The 20,182-nt window shown below is 42.4% G+C and overlaps 2 protein-coding genes across 2 annotated transcripts; both read left to right on the top strand.

The window, feature by feature from the left end:
* Positions 1 to 4,282: 4,282 nt before the first annotated feature.
* On the top strand, positions 4,283 to 5,570 carry LOC146611809 (interferon-inducible GTPase 5-like). Its single transcript, XM_085342955.1, has 2 exons — positions 4,283 to 4,847; positions 4,948 to 5,570. The coding sequence occupies exons 1-2, from the start codon at positions 4,283 to 4,285 to the stop codon at positions 5,568 to 5,570; spliced, it is 1,188 nt and encodes a 395-aa protein (XP_085199081.1).
* A 7,564-nt stretch (positions 5,571 to 13,134) lies between these two features.
* ccr6b (chemokine (C-C motif) receptor 6b) lies at positions 13,135 to 14,238 on the top strand. Its single transcript, XM_085342890.1, has one exon. The coding sequence runs from the start codon at positions 13,135 to 13,137 to the stop codon at positions 14,236 to 14,238; it is 1,104 nt and encodes a 367-aa protein (XP_085199016.1).
* Positions 14,239 to 20,182: the final 5,944 nt, after the last annotated feature.

Here is a 20,182-nt window from a genome sequence, read left to right as displayed (position 1 = left end):
CCTTGCCCCTGGAGGGGGGAACTGCACCCAGACCCAGGTGGTGTTACCCTTTTCCCTGCGGTGGGGAGAGGCAGACCACCCCGACTCCGTAGCAGCAGGGAGGCCCCACACTCCAGACCGCAGTCGGACGGCCAACAACTCCTAGCCCTCCCGCTCCAGCAGGCCGCAGGGAATGGGGGTGGGAGAAGACTCCAAACCTCCCTCCACCCGCTCATTGTAGTGTTGATGCATGTCTGTTCTAAGGTGCAATTAAAACCCAGGAGAGCATGGAGCTACCTGCCAAGGAGCAGCAGGTAAGCGCATAATCTCCTAATTTTAATAATTTCGATTTTATAAATAATTTATTTGTATGTTCTCTATATTTAACATTATGAATCATTCGTATCACTTTCTTCTGTAATAAGTTTATAGATTTTATAGTTTTCTCATATGTATTCCCCCAAACTTCCACACAGTAACTAAAATATGAGAAAAACAATGAAAAATATAAAATGCGCATTGTTTTATAGTCTAATAAATCTCTAACATTTCCCAAAATATAAATGTTTTTAACCATCTTCTTTCTAATATACTCAATATGTGATTTCCACGTAAAATTTTCATCTACTATTACACCCACAAAGCGAAATTCAGTAACTCTATCAATCAATTCTCCATCAATGGACATAATAACTTTATCCTCCTTTACACGACTCCCAAATATCATGAATTTCGTTTTTGTCAAATTCAAGGATAATTTATTTACATCAAACCATATTTTTAATCTTAACATCTCAGAAGTCATAATTTCAACCAAATCTTTCAAATTCTCTCCAGAGCAATAAAAATTTGTGTCATCTGCAAATAAAATAGAATTTAACCTTTTTGATACGTCACAGATATCATTAATATATAAATTAAAAAGTTTAGGTCCCAAAACAGAACCTTGAAGAACGCAACATACAATCTTCAATCTTTCAGAGGTGTTACCGAGAAAATGTACATATTGCGACCTATTTTGTAAATAACTCCTTAACCATTTCAATGCCACTCATCTCACACCATAATTATACAATTTAGAAATCAAAATATGATGTTGGTTAATGGAGGTATGGAGAAGCTGCAATTGGGGACGGTGACACAGATTGATTCCTCTTCTAGTCTTAAATACTGCCTGCAGATTGGCCTGGATCTCCCACAGGTGAGTATAACAGGTGTAGTGACGAGGGCTCCGCCCAGAGGCGGGAACACAGGGACACCATGGAAAAATCCAGATAACTCAGCCGGCCCATGACCACTTCTCATTTGAGACTTTTGTTAAAAGCAGATCCTTAAACTTAGTTACAGCACTTTCAGAAAGACACCTACTGTGATGACAGTCATGTGTAATCCATTATTCTAAATGTAAAGGCTACTGTAACTGATTTTCAACATCTGGATGTTAAAATCATCTACAATTAATATTTTTATCAGAACTGAGCACTAAATGAGATAAAAGTATGACAATCAGAAACTCTAAGGCCCAGATGGACGATCGATAACAACAAATAAAACTGTTTTTTTTTTTTAGTTTTCTGGCTTTCAAGTGAATTAAAACTACGTCTACATTTTTGGGTGATTGATGAGTGTAAGAATGCTGCCACTCCTCAGCCTGTGCTTCGTGTGTGTGTGTGTAACTTCCGCCCAAACTCAGGTACAACCAGTCGAACTTAAAACACAACAAAACGAACATTCTTTGGTTTTGACTCATCGCCCATCACAGCAGCAAACACAGTGATCTTATTGGCTGAGCTCTGCTGTAGGCGGTGCTCGTGGATTTTAAGTATTAGACTCTAATTGTCCAAACAGTGTCTGTGGTTCACTTCATTAACCATGATGTTTGCTGCTCTTGCAGGTGCAGCTCTGTTATCAACACACAGCCTTCCTCTCTGTTTCCAACAACACCTGGGCCCTATTTCAGGAAGCCGGTTTGGAAAACTCAGAGTGAAAAACGATACTCGGGGTTGAGTAACCCCGAACTGTCCAACTCAGAATATTCGGTTTCAGAAAGGCTGATAACAATTAGTTCAATCAACGCGGAGTTGCTTTAACCCCAAGTTAAACGCGCGCACGAGGATACATAAAGCCCTGATTAGTGGAGCACAGATTAAGCGAGTCACCATGGAGACGGAGGGAAAGAAGGCGCGGTCAATGTATTTTACATCGCTTGAGGCCGAAATTCTGATGGCAGCATATGCCGATAACATGCAAATTTTGCAGAAAAAAAGTAACACAGCCTCAGCTGCAAAAGAAAGGGAGCATGCATGGCAAAACATAGCCGACAGAGTCAATGCGTGAGTGTTAATCTAAACATTGATCTAGGGATTTCCACCCATTTAACACGTTATTTTATTATATTTTATTTTATTTTTTATGTTATACATTTGATTTTGTGATGTGATTTGAGCGCAGGTGCAACCCAACAGGCCCCAAACGTTCCTGGCAGCAAGTAAAAATGAAATATAAAAATATAGTCCAAACAGGTAAGGTGTAATTGTATTATGAGCCATAGTGCTTGGTCTGTTTGTCCCATGTAAATCAATTGCAGTTAGAGGCTACATTAATTTCCCCTCTGTAAGCACTTATTGAAATTATCTGAGCACATTACAAGTACATATTTGCTTACTCTGTATGCTCAAATGTGACCCGTTATAGCCAACAGAAAAAAAGCAGAGGCCCGAAAAACAGGTGGGGGTCCTCCACCACCACCACTCACAGAGGCTGAGCAGTTAGCTTCCACATTTGTGATAATGTTGGCAGCATCACATATGATCTTCACAGTGCAGAGAACACAAATTAGCATCCATTACTATAATGAAATAATTTGTTAGTTTGAAATGCTACAGGGAACTATGTACCTGTACATTAATGCTGTGGAAAGACTTCCTGTTCACATAGTCTCCTTCATTTACTGAAGGAGCAATGATTGGAATGTGATTGCCATCTATACAGCCAATCACGCCTGGGAACCGTGAACATAAATGTAAAATTTAAGTAGTAGTTCAAGTATCACCATATAATGAATTAAGTGTTCTTCATCCTGATACCTGCAATTTTGTGGCATCCCTCTTTGATAAATCTTGTGGGTCTATGACCGGGGAACACCACAAACGAGTACAGGAGACGTTTCAGTGCAACTGTAAAATTCCTGACTGCCCGACAGACGGTAGCCTTGGAAACGTGCTCAGCGTCACCAATATTATACAGAAAGCTCCCGTTTGCAAAAAACCGAAGTGCAATACAAATAATATGTACAGAACTGAGAGAATGTCCACGATGTGTCACATGAGCAATATTAGGCCTGAGGATGTTATTCAAAGAAATTATAGATTGTGCTGAAAAACGGTAACGTTCACACAGAAAATCATCAGGAAATGATAAAATGTCCAAACGCGCTCTAATCACTCTCTCCCGGCGGAGAGCTCTGCGGAGAATTTGGGCTTCAACATCTACTGGCTATTCAAGGAAGGGGCACGCCATGTCTGACACTTCCTACAGTCAGGTTTCTGACAAAGAGGCGGAGAAAGTTAGGGTTAGTTGAAGCTAACCTGCTAGGGGGCAGGTTAGCTTCACGGAGTGTGTCGTCATAGTAACTCACTCAGAATTAATCTAAACTCGCTTTGTGAAACCGAAAACCCAGAGTTTTCGTTAACTCAGGGTATACTTACTCAGAGTTTGCACTAAACCGGCTTCCTGAAATAGGGCCCTGCAGTTAAAAAAAGAGTAAAAACAAACTGGTTGGTTCAGTTTGCAGCATTTTCATTGGTCGCTCTCTGTGGATCTGCCCTCACCTGTTCTGCACCTCTATAACAACCAGGTGAGAACAAACTGAAGCACCGATCGCTGTTGTTGCTGATCCAGCTGTGTGTGTGTCAACAGTACGAAGAATCCAGTGAGTACCTGCTGTTAGCTTAAACTTAGTTAAGTGACAGGTTTGCTGTCCTATCAGAACAAGAATGAGAATAAGCACAAATTATTTTTTCAAGTCAAGGAAAAGGAAAAGTTTCAGGTTTATAGAAAGATATTATTTGTAAATTAATGTTAATGTTGGATGTAAAAATACTTGACAAACCCCAGGAAGAGACTTTGGTGGCCTCAGTGTTTTCTCTTATAAACACGTCTTTTACCGACATTTAACGTTTTACCTTTAATCACTTACTGCCCACATGTGCTGTGTCCGTGTGCCGTCAGTAACATTACTGATTATCAATAGTATATGTCTGCATTCCAAAATAAAAGTCTTTATGTTTTTCTTTCTGTCAGGATGAGCATGGAGGATCCAGATGATTCGTGCCCAGAACAAATTCCTGGAGTTAAAGAAGCCCTGAAGAACAACGACACGGCCGGAGCAGCAAAAAGGATTAAAGAATATTTAGAAAAGCAAACCAATGTCTCGTTAAATATCGCCATCACAGGAGAAAGTGGTGCAGGTAAATCCACCTTTATTAATGCCTTCAGGGGGATAAAGAACAGAGACGAGGGAGCTGCTCCTACTGGTGTCACAGAAACGACGTCGGAGGTCACACCGTACCCCCATCCAGATAATCCCAACGTCACTTTATGGGATCTTCCTGGAATCGGAACCAAAGACTTCCCAGCAAGGAAATACCTGAAGCTTGTTGGGTTTGACAAGTATGACTTCTTCCTCATCATCTCAGACACTCGCTTCAGAGAAAATGACGTGAAACTCGCTCAGAAGATTCAGAAGATGAAGAAAAATTTCTACTTTGTTCGCTCAAAGATTGACAACGATATCCGAGCCGAGGAAAGTGTTTCCGACTCCAGCAAAGAGAAAACTCTCACAAAAATCAGAGACGACTGCGTTCAACGTGAGTGAGGTCGAGTTTTCAAAATCATTTAAATCTCGTTTTTAATCGTTTTTTATTTGTATGAATCTGATGGTGTTGACATGTTTCCTCTGTGACGCAGGACTCAAAGACTTGGGCATCGAGTCTCCACGAGTCTTCCTAATGTCGAGTTTTCAGCTCCACAAGTACGACTTCTCTCTCTTACAAGAGACCTTAGAGACAGAGCTTCCCAAAGATAAGAGAGACACTCTGCTGTATGTCATGCCCAACGTCAACCCCGACGTCATCAGCAAGAAGAAAAAGGCTTTAAAGGTACACTTATACCTCTTGGCCACTCTGTCTGCAGCTGCTGCAGCTGTTCCCGTTCCTGGGCTTTCTGTTGCTGTTGATGTTGCTGTGCTCATTGGTGCTGTCACACATTTTGTACATGCGTTTGGTCTCGATGTCCAATCTCTGAAGAGACTCGCTATCAGAACAGCTGTGTCATACACTGAGCTGCGTGATGTCATCATTTCACCAGTGGCTGCGAAGGAAATTACTAAAGAGCTCTTCCTGAAGGTGTTCGCCCAACTTGGAGGAGCAGCTGGATTAATTGGAGCAGAGGAAGTATCCAGATTCATTCCGATAGTGGGAATCCCGGTAGCCATGAGCCTCTCCTTCGTCACAACCTACAGAGTTCTGAACTTTATCCTCAACCAGCTCGCTGAAGACGCTCAGAAGGTGTTAAATAAGGCTCTGGTCTGAGCGTGAAAGGAAAAGGCAATGAAACTCAGTGAAACTGGGATTTACACATGAAACTCAGTAAACCAGTCTCCTTGCACAGCTGGTCAGCTTCACACACTCAAACTTTTCTCATCATCACATACATACAGAAACAAACATCATCATATTATTCAGATATGAACTGTGTAAAGTGTAGAAGTCTGAGTCATTGTCATGTTTTTTCCTTTGTGTAAGTGCTTCCTCAGGACATCAGGAGATACGATGACCCAGCTTCAACTAGTTGCGGCAGATGGCTGAACTTCCTGGGTCTCCTTCCTGTTAAAGGCAGTTTTTCCTTCCCTCTTTCGTCATAGAGTGATGTCTGATTGTTGGGGTTTTCTCTGATTTGTAGGGACTTCACTGAACTTAATTTATCTGAGCTGTTTCTACCTTTACTCAAACATGTCTTGTTGTTTGAATAAATTGTGATGAAACTGGTTGTTTTGCTGTATTATATTTTCACATCATAGCTTCCAGAGTTAAACAGACTGTTTGCTGTAATGTGAGAATCAGGGGTTGTTTTGATGTTTTTACTTGCTGTTGACTGTGGATTGTGATGAGTGTTCACTGCCCTCTGGTGGCCAAAGTGAGAAACTACAACACAAATAATAACGATATGAATTATATTACTTATCACCATCACACCTGTTTATTATTAATAAAATGTTATTGATAAATAAACATCAGTGTTAGTGTGTAGGTCAGCCACTATATCATTTATAACTTACCTCAGCACTTCAGTCATCTGATACTCTTCTACACCACCCAGAGGCTGTCTCCTCCTTCTTCAGCTTCCACCTGACTCCACCTTACAGTCGCCTGTCTGTTTCAGAGTGCACCTTCTGCATAAGACGTCGTCCACCTGTGTGCATGTACAGGGTGCAGGGTGGACGCAATATTAGATACCTTGACTCTGTGGTGTAGATTTACGTTATGCACAAAACAGAATGAGGATTAATGGTGGAGAATACTAACGCATCTAGGAAATAACAGAACAGACTGCAGCCATCAGATGTATCCTGAGTCCTTCGATGACAGCCTCATCACCTGTAACAAAGACAGGAAGGATGAACTTGAACTGGCTGTGACGTCAGTGAAATGCATCGCATAGACACGAGGTGGCGCCATTTCACTACCAAATACTGTCAGTTTGTTTTGGAGCCACAAACAGCAGCAGGAGAGGAAACAGGAGACGCACTGCAGTGAACATTCACACAGAGAAATCTAAATCTAAACACGGAGCACACGCTGATCAGTGATCAATCGTTTACTGGGTTGTGATCAGTTACAGGGATGGAAAATAATCACAGGTGATGTTGTGAATATCTGACTGACATTAATATCACAGGTCTGTCAGTAAACTCGGCCTCATCTGTTTGATTCGTATTATTATCTCCAGTTTTTTCCACCTGCTCTTCATCCCTGTGAAGCTGAATCTTTGGATTTAAAACTCAGATGTGAAATTTGGCAGAACTGCAGTTTTATCTATAATCTACAAGTTGGCCAGATGGTGACTGAGTGATGATGATGCCCCACATTGATCGTCTTCATCTTCCTCAGTTCCCTGAAGCTCTGCTCGTTGTTTACCCGTTGCCACAGTGAATCTGTCCTGTCACCTACATGCGTTTCTGTGAAACTGGAAACTCTGAGTTAAAAGTTAGAGTTTGGTGAACTTGGTGCTTTGTGGAGCAATCTCTGATTGTTGTCTCAGATATTATCCCGTAAATACAGAGAAATAAAGTTCAGCTTTGCTCTCAAACTCCCAGAAAACCTGCAGCTGACGTCTGACATCATCAGTTTCTGTTCAAAGTTAGAAAACAACAGAGATGGAGGCAAACTTCCTGCAAAAACCTCAAATGTTTTGAAGTTTATTTACTTATTAACTGTTATTTTGAATGGAATTTATTTTATTAAATAAAGTATAACATGTTATATTATGTAAAACTGTATTAAAAATACAGAAAGAAAGAAACTTGGATTCTTCTGGATGTTTGATTTGGTATCCAGTATTTATTTGTACATTTACCTGTTTTCCACTGATAATGCTGTTAATAAATAACTAATAAAAATCCCAGAAATGCTTTTTAGATTTCCTCTGTGTGGGATCATTGTTCTGTTGATTGTTTGGTCCCAGTTTGGTCCCAGTTGTAGCTGTGGAACAGACGACCTCACAGATGAGTAAATACTACTTTGATGTACACAGGATTTATGACTCACATCAGGCCTGGTGCTGCAAACATTTGCACGCTGGTCTCGTCTGTCCAAAGAAGATCGTTCTTGCTGTGTTTGATAAAGGATGAATTTCATGATTCCCTGATATGTAAAGACCTCAGAATAGAGGAAAGGTGTACTTTATTTTTACTATTACTGTAACAAACCACTGTCACTGGTGTTACTGTAACAGTGCGGTGTATGGAGCACACGGATGACACACAATGCAAATATTGTGGGTTCTCCTTCCAAATCTAGGCCGGGTTTATTTAACTAATGTATCTCATAACTCTAAAGTTGTTGTTTGTTTGTTTTAAGGCAACAGATTAGCATTTTTAAATAAAGCCAGCAAATCAAATGTTACAGTTTCCCACAAAAAAGAGAAATCCTTCGTGTCAGACGTGACCTTTGTGGGGGCGGGTAAATCGCGTAGGGAGAACGTCCCCACGCGGCTGGTGACGGCTTTGCTGATCAAACCATCAGATAAGGAAGCTCCGTGTGAGTGCGAAGATCAGAGGAGCTTTTCACAGTCATCGAGCCCGAGAGAACGTGGCTTTGACTGCGCCTGCTTTGAGGTTTTGTTCTTTGTGGTGCCATCACCGTCTTCTTACCCACACAGAGCGAGGAGCTGTTAAAGAGCCGCCGCTCTGTCAGGAGTCAGAAAAATATCGGCTCAGGGAGAACGCTCTGCAAGGTATGCATGCTCTACACTTTACTGTCTCACTGCATTGTGATTTTAGTGTGTCTGTTTTCACTGTGCTGCATCTAAAGAAACGTTTGTTTAGATGCAACACAGAATTAATTTTAAAGTTTTAAAGAAATGATCAGACTTTAAAGGATAAAATGCCTTTCACAGATATTATTTCATATTTGGAGAACTGCCAGTTCTGCAAAAACATGAAACCCTGTTTGTTCCCAGTTTGCATTTTTAGAAAGGTGTTGTCTTTTCTTTACTGCCTTTCTCATTAATAACAGCCTCACTGAGGTTAGTGAGAACTGAAAGAGGTAAAGTGAGAGCAATATCAGCCTGTCACATTTGTTCCTCACGGCAGGTTTTTAAAGAAGTTCAAGTTCTTGTTTGTGTCTTTATCGCGGCGCTGCAGGGTCCATTTACTCAGAACTTAAATGTGTTTCCTCAAAGCTGTGAAAACAGCATCCATGTCCTGCCTCCTCATTCCAGAAACAGAACGATACATATCAGGTAATCACGTAATTAAGACGATCGTGGGGTCAAATACAGATTAATCTGACTGCTACCTGCTCCACATGCTAATACGAGCCTCGAAGGTTTACCCAGAATGCACTGTGATTTATCAGAAACAGATCAAACATCAGGACACTGAGGTTGGTTTCTGCTCCTCTGTGTCACAGATATCAAACCGCTGCAGTTTATTTATACCGATGCTCACGGCCTGTCAGCGAAAACCGTCTGTAGCTCTGGACTCTTGTGGCTCCAACACTTTGGTTTTTAAACAGAGCTTCAATGTGTTTCTCAGCTTTGAACATTTCATGTGAACATCTGATGGATTTGTGACATTGTTAAAAAATGCTGGAATTTTTTTTCAATGCTTAAATCTGAACCCACTGGCTGTGGATTTCAGGGCCTGGAACTCAGAAAACATCCACAGTATGAAAGTAAAGTGTAGCAATGTTTCATTAAAACAATAATAATAATGCTTCATTAAAAAAACGAGTTAATGTACCTAAAAAAAAAGATTCTGAGGCGTTCGGGTGGGAGGAGCCATGACCTTGTTTTTTTGTGTCATCTATCATAATTATAAGAAGCACGAATGCTGTGTGAGGAAAAAGCAAACGAGGACAAGTGACTGGAACATTAAGTTGTCCTGATGCTTCCTCCTCTCGTACGGATCCATCGCGCTCTGATTTCATGTGAAATAACTGACGCCTTCTCGCTCGCCCAAACTCTTTCCATCCCTCGTTTCTATCTGCTTTGATGGTTTTTCCACAACTGCTGTGACTCAAATCTCTAAACCCCAAACTCAACTTTCAAACCTCACCAATGCACCAAAACTGTCTTATTGGCAAACCACACATTAGGAGACAGACACAGTCAGTCAGACTAATGACGGCGCTGCGGAGGCTTCATTGTTAACGCAGCTACAGAAACGTGTTACAGCAATTCTACAAACACGTGAAGTAAAAGCAGAGCTGGACCTCAGATTACAGACGAGTCACACCTGCAGCTAATTTACAGCCACTAATTAACCCTACATGCAAGTCTGTGGCCTGCAGGAGGAAACCAGAGCACCGGCACACTCAGCCCACACTTAAATATTATTATTATCATGTCCATGTAAAGCTTCATGTGTTAAACATAGCATTTTAATTTGGTGGGAAGTGTGAAAAGGTGTGAAATATGTGAGCCGGCGTCCCAGTGACTGCTGGGCCCTGACCTCAGGACCCACAGGAGTCTCCTCAGATCAATGAATTAAAATTTAACAAAGAAACAACACATAATATTAATTATTAATGCTGCTTAAAAGTTTTTACTTTGAAGGTCAGCTCTCTCCGTTTCCTGCTGTTTTCATTATAAACAGCTGAACAAGCAGAATTATTATCATGTTGGATTTTTTTAGTTAAATTTAAACAGATTTTTTTGATTTAGTTGCTTTATAAGTTTTAGTTTTCATTTCATGTAATTTCTGGGATTAATAATAATAATAATAATTATTATTATTATTATTATTATTATTATTATTATTATTATTATTATTATTATTATTATTGTTGTTGTTGTTATGTGGGCTTATTTTTGTTACAGGCATGTTTAACTCAAACACTACTGTTGGTGGAGAGGAACTAAAAATGAAACTTTTCCTGTTTAATTATCTGTATTTTAGCAGCTTTGTAATCACACGTTGTTCAAAGACACAATGAACGAGCTCATGTGGGAAACAGCTTCAAAGCCTGCAGACGGATCCTTGCACAGACCCACGTTCATGAATGCATCAAAAGTGAGACATTTAAATCTCACACTTTGCATGTCCTCTGCTTTTTATATGGGTTAGGACTGTCTGTACGCGCTGCCCTCCATCTTCCTCCCTTCATCCTCCTCTGCCTCTCACACTCTCCCACCCTCGCTGCTTTATATCAGCTCAGATCAGAAAAACTGTGAACAGTTCTGAGTCGTCGTGTTTAAGAAGTGACGTTTGAAGTCTTAGATGATTTAATTCTGGGAAAGGATTTCAAAGAAGGTCAAATGAGGTACTTTAATCTCATCAAGGTGACACACTGTCTGTAGGTCACGGCCCACGTGTGGCCTGGTTTGATCTCAAGTAAAAATGCTTTATTAAAAAAAAAAACTTCAAAATTTATTTTTTTTACTAAAAATAGTTTAAAGATTTCTCCTGGAAAAAGCACAAAATTTAACAGCGAGGTGATAAAATCTAGATTCAGTGAATCTGAAACTGTTACATTTTATCCACACGTTTAGTTCATCACGTTAGTTCCTCTGATTCTCTACAATAACAATAATAAATCTGATCTTGTTTTTTATGTTAGTAATGATTCAAACGAGCTCTGAAACAGTTTTACAGCCACAGATGTGACGACCTCACAGCCACAAACTGAAATGAAGCATAAAAACTCTAAAATTGACCCAACAATTTCATTGTTCTCTGACAATGACAATAAATAAATAAATACTAAATACTAAACAGTTAAACTCAGCAGTAAAAGCCAGTCTGTGAAGATTCTGACTGTTTGGATTTGACATCATTGTATTTGGTTTGTCTGCATCTAGACCGATTTTAACTTCTCATCCGACAGCATAGTTTTATTGACAAATAAATAAATTAACGAGTGAATGAAATGTTATCCGGACTGGAGGTTAGAGCTCGCCGGCTTCTTCAGAAATCAGAATCTGATTCAGAGAATCTTCGTTTGTGTTTGAACAATGCAAAAAAGTGCAGTTCTGCAGACACAAAGCCTCTGCACTCCCTTTTTTGTGATTTTCTCACTTCAGTTTGGCTCTTAGTGTTTGTTTTTTGACCTCATTACATCTGAGATGCCCTCTGATAACAATCAGATCATTTTCTAAGCGAAGCACAAAGCACGGCGTACCTGTGCAGGCGTCGCCTCGGGCTGAAAGTGGGTCATTCATAACCAGAGGAACAGCTGACACAGAACGATGGTTTATTTTCTGAAACCACCAGAAAAGGTGTGAGGAGTCTCAACCCCCGGTGTGTGCAGGGTGCACGCTGTGCTGGATTGATTTGTATTGTTGGTGCTGAACTCTTCATATCTTCTTTCATCAGACAGCGCAGTGGTCTGTCAGAGGTCAAACCTGCTTTCTAATGATGGCACAGGGCTTTCCTTTGGTGTCATCACACAGATGATTAATTTTGGCCTTTTTTTTGGCACCACAGATTTAGCACCACAGATTTCTACATCTGGAAGTAAAACTGCAGCTTTAGATCAGGACAGAAATCACAGTAATTCAGCTGTTTGTGAGAATCACATCACAAACTACCCAACACAACTGATGTTACAAAGTTTTCCTTCAAATCAAAGGATCTGATTCAAATTAAAATTGGTTCAATGTTAAAAATTATTATTACAATATTATTCGTCACACGATCATACATTTAGAAATCAGGCGGTGTGTAAACTTTTACAACTTCAGTGTCCTGAAACTTTTGCATCTGCGTCTCAGACTCGTTCTGCTGAGTTTGCTGTTAAATGGATGAGACAGACTCATCTGGAGAAGAGATCGTTATGTGGCACAGAGCAGACAGGAACACAAAAACCACCAAAGACACTGTGCTGAAGTTTAAGGTCGGAGCTGCTGTGGCGGCTTTACGTGGATACGTGGCAGAAACAGGAAGCTATTAGAGGCACAGACCAAAACACCCACATGTGACTGCGAGACCTTCACTGACTGGTGGAAGCAGACGCCGCGGCTTCAGCTCATGTAGCACGTCAGACACTTCACGCTGGAGGGATCCTTGATGTCAACATGACTGACCCAAAGACACGAGAAAGGTCGGCTCCAGGACGGCGAACCCAGGCAGCGCAGCAGCTGGACAGCTTTCAGGAAACATTCACAATTTATGTGTTTTAATTCTTTATAAACAAGCGTTTTTTACAATGTACAACGTCTGGTTTCTGTGAGCGGTGGAGCATTAAATAACACGTCAGATCTACTGGGAACAATGGAGGCCGGAGATCCTCTCTGAAGTCTCTTTTCTCATTGCTCAACCTGAACAACATCACATGATTAAAGCTTCACTGACAGCGTGTTTCAGGTCCTTCTGCAAATGTCTCCAGTCAGTGCTTCACTCATCATGTTTCTTTTCTTCTCCAGGTCGCAAACATGACGGAGAGTCCTGCAAACGCGACATTCGGTGACTATGACAACGGTACTGAGACATATATCGATGACGACGGCTTCTGCATCATGGATCCTGACGCCAGTGAGGTCATCACCCAGACTTTGATCCACTCCATCATCTGCGGATTCGGCCTGATTGGCAACGTCCTGGTGATGGTGACTTACAGCTTCTACAAGAGAACCAAGACCATGACGGACGTCTACCTCTTCAACATGGCCGTGGCCGACCTGATCTTCGTGGCTACACTTCCGTTCGTCATATACAACGAGCAGCACGATTGGTCGATGGGCAGGGTGGCCTGTAAGGTGCTCCGGTCGTCCTACAGCATTAACCTCTACAGCGGCATGCTGCTGCTCGCCTGTATCAGCTGCGATCGGTACATCGCGATTGTTCGGGCGACGCGCTCCTTTGGGACGCGCTCCCGTGCCCTCGTCTACAGCCGCCTGATCTGCTTGGCGGTTTGGGTGTTTGCAGTGGCGTTAACTCTCCCCACGCTCATCTACACTGAACCCTCTGAAGATAACTCCCCGGGGTCTGACCGCGTCACCGTGATGTGTCAGATGTCTTTCAACCAGACTGAAACTGCGGCGCTCGTGAAGCTGCTGGTACCCAGCCTCCAGATGGCTGTTGGCTTCCTGCTGCCACTGTGCATGATGGCGTTCTGCTACTCCTGCATCATCTACACGCTGCTGAGGGCGCAGAGCAACCAGCGGCACAAGGCCGTCCGGGTGGTGTTGGCGGTCGTTGCTGTCTTCATCGTCTGCCATCTTCCGTACAACGTGACCCTGCTGATCCACATGCTGTCTCTGTTCAAGCAGAGGAGCTGCGACGCCGAGAACCTTAAACTCAAATTTCTCAACATCTGCAGGACCGTCGCTTACCTGCACTGCTGTCTCAATCCCTTCCTCTACGCCTTCGTCGGGGTCAAGTTCAGGAACCACTTCCGCCAGATCATGCTGGACCTCTGGTGCTTCAGCAAAAGGTACATCTACACCGCTCGCTCGTCACGTGGCACGTCCGAGATCTGCGTGTCAGGGCTGAAGTTGTCGGAAGGCTCCAACAACATGTCGTCATTCAGCGCTTAACACTTCAGCTATAAAGGGAAATCAGTCCGGCGCTCATCGCTCTCAAGCTTTGCTATGAAACTGTGCTTTAATCATAGAGACTGTGAGATGTTCTCATCTACTGCATCCAGTTTATATGACACAAAACTGGACATCAAGTCCAACAGCTGTCCTCAGAAACACAGGTGACCACAGCAGCTTATTATCCATCAAACTAAAAACACAGCAGCAGAATCTCACGCTTTGACTTCACGTATTGTTCTTGTGATTTAGAAGTAACTGTGTCGTGCAGGTTGCAACTGTACTCTTTGCTAATGAAGTTTGATGCTATAAACCGCATCTCTAACTGAACTAAACATAATGTACTTTTTTTAACGGGCAGGTTTGGATGTTTGGGACATCGAGGTCGGTTTTCTGTGACATGAACATGTAAACACATAATCCTGCAATCTGAGAATGAAGCGCCCTGTTGGAATAATTTGGTATTACAGTCGAGGCGTTTATTCCTGTTCTCGTGTCACCAGCAGGAGCTTCTTTTTTGTGTATGATGATTAAATCTGCTGTTTTTAAAGATAAGAAGCTAAACTTCTTCATTTTCTGGATCTTCCCATAACTGTCACTTGAACCTCATCTTCTTTTCTTGAAGCATGCTGTACACCTGCCCTGCTGTTTTTAATATTTGGCATTTTGTAGACCTGTGTTTTGTTTTGTTTTTGCATTATCTGAATAAAACTGTATGAAAATATCAGGGTTTTAATCAATATTAATTATTAATTTAACTGGATGTGCCAAAAGTTTGCAGACTAAAATGTATTTTTAAGATATTGTGTGCGTGGTTTCTCTGTGGATAGATATCATCGTACAGTTCTGAGTATCATGTCTGAGAGGAAGTGGGTAACCCGAGCAGAGCAGTGGGCCGAGCACGGGGCTCTGGGGAACACCACAGCTAAACTGGGCTTTGGAGAAACAGGAAGATGGGAAAACTAGATGTAGATCAGATTAACAGTGAAAGGAGAAGTGTAGTAGCAGATTGTGACACCGTGTGCGGTTTCCAACAATGACTTTCTCAGATGTGCTGATAAGCAGAGGTTTCACAGGCTACAGACACGAGCACAGATAGTGTGCTCAATAATCCAGCTGTTTCATGCTCCTGCAGCCTGCTGTGGAGGACAGGGACCTCTGCGCAGGTCAGACTTTTGGAAGCACACATAAAACATTTTATTGAGCACTGATGTGTGAGTTCATGTTGTACCTCACATGTCATTGTTTGTGCCACGTAAAGGCCTCAGGACAGGAAATGACACATGAAACTGTCATTAATGGAGAAATTATGATCACTGGAGCAGGAAACTGTGTCTCTAATACACTAAATTAGTTTCAATCAAACTCTGTGCTGGCGTTTGTAGTTCCTCTGCAAAGTTTCCATAGAGATAAAAAACACTGAGGACAAAGCTGCCGTACTGACCAGAAAAATGTGTAAAACCTTTAAAAAGTATCACAAAGTGTTAGACTGTGTGTTTGAACAGCTGTACCTCAGACATAAAGCACTTTATCAAACGCTGGCTGACCTAAAACTGAAACTCCAAACTGTGTCAGTCACTGCTCCAGAAACCTCTATAACAACAAGATCAGTCCACGCTTGAACAATGGCAGCGCTCTGCTGGAAGCTGCTGCATCAGCATGAACTGTGAACACATTACTACAGTACAGGCAAATGTGCACTAGTAACACTGTTGAATTATTACTGTTAAAGTTTTACCCATAGCTTCTCAATCCTTACACGGTCACATAAGTACATCCAGGCTTTGTTTGTTCGATCCAGACAAAGGTGACTGCGTCTGTGTGACCTGTTATGTAAATACAGTCGTGTGGGAGCCACAAAAACCCTGAATCTCAAATAAAAGCTCATAAAAATATTTCTACGACCATCAAACAGGTAAAATAACAAACAATTAAAAGAGCATCATTTCACCAACTGTATGGAAACAAAAAACAACCGAAGCTCAGATTTACTGGAGCGAACGTCACAAATCAGACGACGCTTTCATTACGCTCCGAACCGCAGACGTTTCACGTTCGATAAACTACAACATGAAGCGATTCCACAAAACTGCTACGACCCTTCTGTGAAGCCTCCACCTTGGACACCAACACAGAGCCGTTCACATCAAATCGCCATTTCCAGCCCAGTTAGAGAGTCGTAAATTGTTGTAAATTTTACAGCACGTTTTTCTCACCTTGCAACTTTTGACTTGTGGGACTGATGTAAATGTAGTGACGTTACTGTGATTCTACTGTCAGCCATGCAAATCAGCCAATAGAAGCCGAAGTTCAGCCTATTTAATCAACTCTGGGGCACAACGTCAACCATCCCATCATACTGAGAGTGTTGGTAATTCTTCAAAAAATATTCAAACAACAAACATTTTTTAGGCCTGTAAATAAAGTTCAATCATTTCTGCTGTTCAACAGAAATTTCTACTCACAGATGTGTCACAATGTGCCAAACGCCGGCCTGTGTCCTCATTAAACCCACTGTGTAATTTCTGTGTTTGCACAGATGATGCTCATATGTGGTTTCCTGGAGTTTATTGTCCACTGTGCATATTTTCAAAGAGTTTATAACCAATATAATACAAACAAATTAGGTGATAAAAAATATTCTTACTTCTTTTTGCTCCAGCCTCGGTAACTTTGACACAGTAACTTCTGCTGTAATATTTACACCTCTAAAGAAATCTCACAAGCGTTCGCTTTACTTTGATACCAAGATGTTTACACAGAGTCTGTAATTGCAGAGAAATACATGACTGGAGCACATGTAGAATTGACGGCTCCTTTTTCTTTTTCCACTGCTTTGCTTCTAACAAGCAGACACATGCACTGTAGAAAAACGCAGCTGCAGCCACTGCGGGCTGTCCGCTTACATGCATACATACATACGACCACCAGGGGGCAGGATAGGATCATTACTGCATGCCTAGCTTTGTTGGTAGTTTCATGGATGTGAGGAGCGTCTACGCAGGGAACGGCAGCGGTCTCTGCGGTCAGGACTCACAGCATCAGCTGATTTATGAGCATCCACCTCTCGTCACAGAAATGGCAGCTTGTAAAACGTTAGCGTGTTGACTGAGAGAGCCCATCAGCCCCGGGCTCATTCCAGATGACTCGTTTTATGTTTTTCAGTTATTATGGATGAGCTGAGATAGATAGATACCTCAGGGCCTCAGAGAGGTCTCTCCTGTGCGGCCTTTTCATGAGGAACGTCAAAACATCTGGTACCTGATAACGAAAGCACTGGTTTCTCTCTTACAGCTGAGTGATTCTCTCAGGAGTCGTCACTGACGCATCGTGGGGGCTCATTTGGTTATCTGTGAGCTTTAACTGGAGCTGCACTCAGAAACGGCCCTAACCAATCTGGCGCCCTAGGCAAGATTTTAGGTGGCGCCCCCCTACATCAGCAGTGTAGTGTAATGTTGTAACAAATAATATTTCTATTAAATAAGCTTTACTTTGCATTTTAATTAACGTGGGATTATTTTTTGTATTTAGAAATAATAGTACCAACTTTTTTTTTTTTTTTTCAACATTTGTGGCACTGGCGTGGCGCCCCCTGATGGACGGCGCCCTTAGCATTTGCCTATACGGCCTATGCCACGGGCCGGCCCTGGCTGCACTGGTCCTAGTTAGCAAATCTACACCTGGTTAAATGAGACAAATCACAGCTAATAACACTTTGAGTTCCTTTGCTGGTTGATTAGAAGTTAAATTTGGAGACGTGCAACATTTCTTACACGGATTACAAAAGTGAAGCCAGTGCCATAGTACCTTAAACCTGTATTTTTCTCTCATGTCCAGCAGGGGGCGACTGTGCTGTAAACAAAAATGCAATTTTTGAAGTCTTTCAATGGTGTTTTTGGACATTGGCTGTTTTTCACTCATTTCCAGATGTTGTTCACTTGTATCTGAACGTTTTCAGAGGAGTGTTTTTGAGCTATGAATCATTCCAGTGTTGTGTTGTCACAGCTTAGCTTAGAGCTGCATCTTTGGCCTCTTTGTCATCAGCAGCCTGTCACACAAACACATTTATTCACCGTTCTTTAGTTGCATTTTTTTTAAAAATCCCAAAGATAACACAGTGAAACAGCATATTTTTTGCACCAACAGGGTGATTCCTGAAGAACTGAAAACTTGTGGAGAAAAGGCCTGAGAACAATTATCTACAGCTGACGAATCTGAAAGTACGTTCTTTAGAAAAGAGCAAAAGATCCAGCAGAAATCTGACGGAGGCCCTGAGAGATGATCTGGACCTTCAGCCGATCATCTTCTGTTCATTGAAGCCTGGGTTAGTGAACCCTAACCCCTGACCCTAGCTTCATCAGAAACTCTCTCAGTGAAGGACGGCTGTCAGCAAGTCAATCTTAATGAAGGGAAACAGGAGCAAAGGCTGATGTATGAAAATGACACAAGAACTGAACTGAAGATCCGAGGAACAGGTCTGACGGAGAGATGGATCCACACCCTGATCCTTATGTTTGAGGTCTGCTGTGTGTACACCACAGCGGAGGCTGTCATGGTGTCAAATCTTTAAGAAAGTAAAAACAAAAAAAGTGTCTTATCATCTGCGTATGAATATTTTTTCACTTTTAGATCTCTGAGAGCGATTTCAACAGATTAGTAAAAGACCCCAAACTCTTTGAGCCTCCACCGTGGTGTCACACAAAGGTGTGTGAAGACGAGACAAAGACAAATATCCACCAACAAAGTACCAAAGGAAACAGAATATCACACACAAACAGGGCACGACTTCAGCGAAACAAACTGAAGTTTTGACAAAGAGCTGAAGAAACGGGGCGAAATATGGAGAACATGCAGAGAACTGACTGAAGACTAGACACAGGTGAGGGCCAAGAGCAGCACGGCTGGGCACAGAAACACAAAGTATGAAGAAAAACCTCAAACAAGACGTGAAAAGCCAAGTGAACAAACAGCCGCGAGCACTGAAACAGCCAAGAAATCCAAACAGAAACTCAATCGCATCAATCAGGAGTGCAGAACTCAAACCCTGAGACCAGGACCAGGAGACATGTCCAAGTCTTTGTATGCTAACACGCTGTCATGTAGGCAACCGAGGGGCAACACCCTGAGCTGCAGACACCCCCCCCCCCCCCCCCCCCCCCCTCACTGAGCACCTGACATCAGCCCGTCAGCGCCGACAGGCCTCAGAGATACGGTCGCAGATGAACTCCATCGATGAAAACCAACATGCATTCGTTTTGATTCCTCGTGCATCCAAGTGTCTCTCAGTGGTTTTGCTGATTTAGAGTTTTATTTTCTCCCAGGCTCTGTGAAGAAAGCTGCAGACAGGTCATTTATCTTTCTTTTTTAAGAGATGCAGACAGATGGTTCTTTTTGGCGTCACAGTCTGTGTTTGTGTGCCTGTGAACATACATTCCTCCAGTGTGTGCTTGGCCCATTTTATGCCTGAAGGAGGGCCGATTAGGGGGTCCTGGAGGCGAGGAGAGGATTATCACGCTGGGTCAGACTGTACCCCGCTGGCGTCCACCGAGGAATGCGGGCAAATCAACCAGCGGGCCGATCAGTCAGTCACGCACCGAGTCATCCCATCTGCCAGTCAGTCATCTGCCAGCGAGGCACTCGGCCAGTCCTCACATGCTTGGCTCTCTATCAGCAACCGTTACTCTGCCCAGCACTCACACGCCTGAAATAATCGTATCTAACCTGGAGAACACTGACGATCAAACCTCCTCTTATCTGTGTCTGCGTTTCAGCCACAGGAGACACTCTGCTTAGGCAATCACACTTTACAGACCTGGGAAAGCAGTTTGGTATTTTCATAAGGGGGGAAAGACTCCCCCTGGTGGGAGGGGGGTCATATGTAGCACTCTATTTGGCGTCGAGTTACAGCTGTAAATCTAATTTGTGTAACTTAAACGCTGGAAGC

Source organism: Diplotaxodon limnothrissa, linkage group LG19 (assembly GCF_057381915.1).
Source record: "Diplotaxodon limnothrissa isolate DT_005_m linkage group LG19, D_limnothrissa_male_GT1.1, whole genome shotgun sequence".
In the NCBI taxonomy this organism is placed as follows: domain Eukaryota; kingdom Metazoa; phylum Chordata; class Actinopteri; order Cichliformes; family Cichlidae; genus Diplotaxodon; species Diplotaxodon limnothrissa.
Note: the sequence above shows the minus strand (reverse complement) of the source record. Positions and strands in the feature narration are given on the sequence as shown.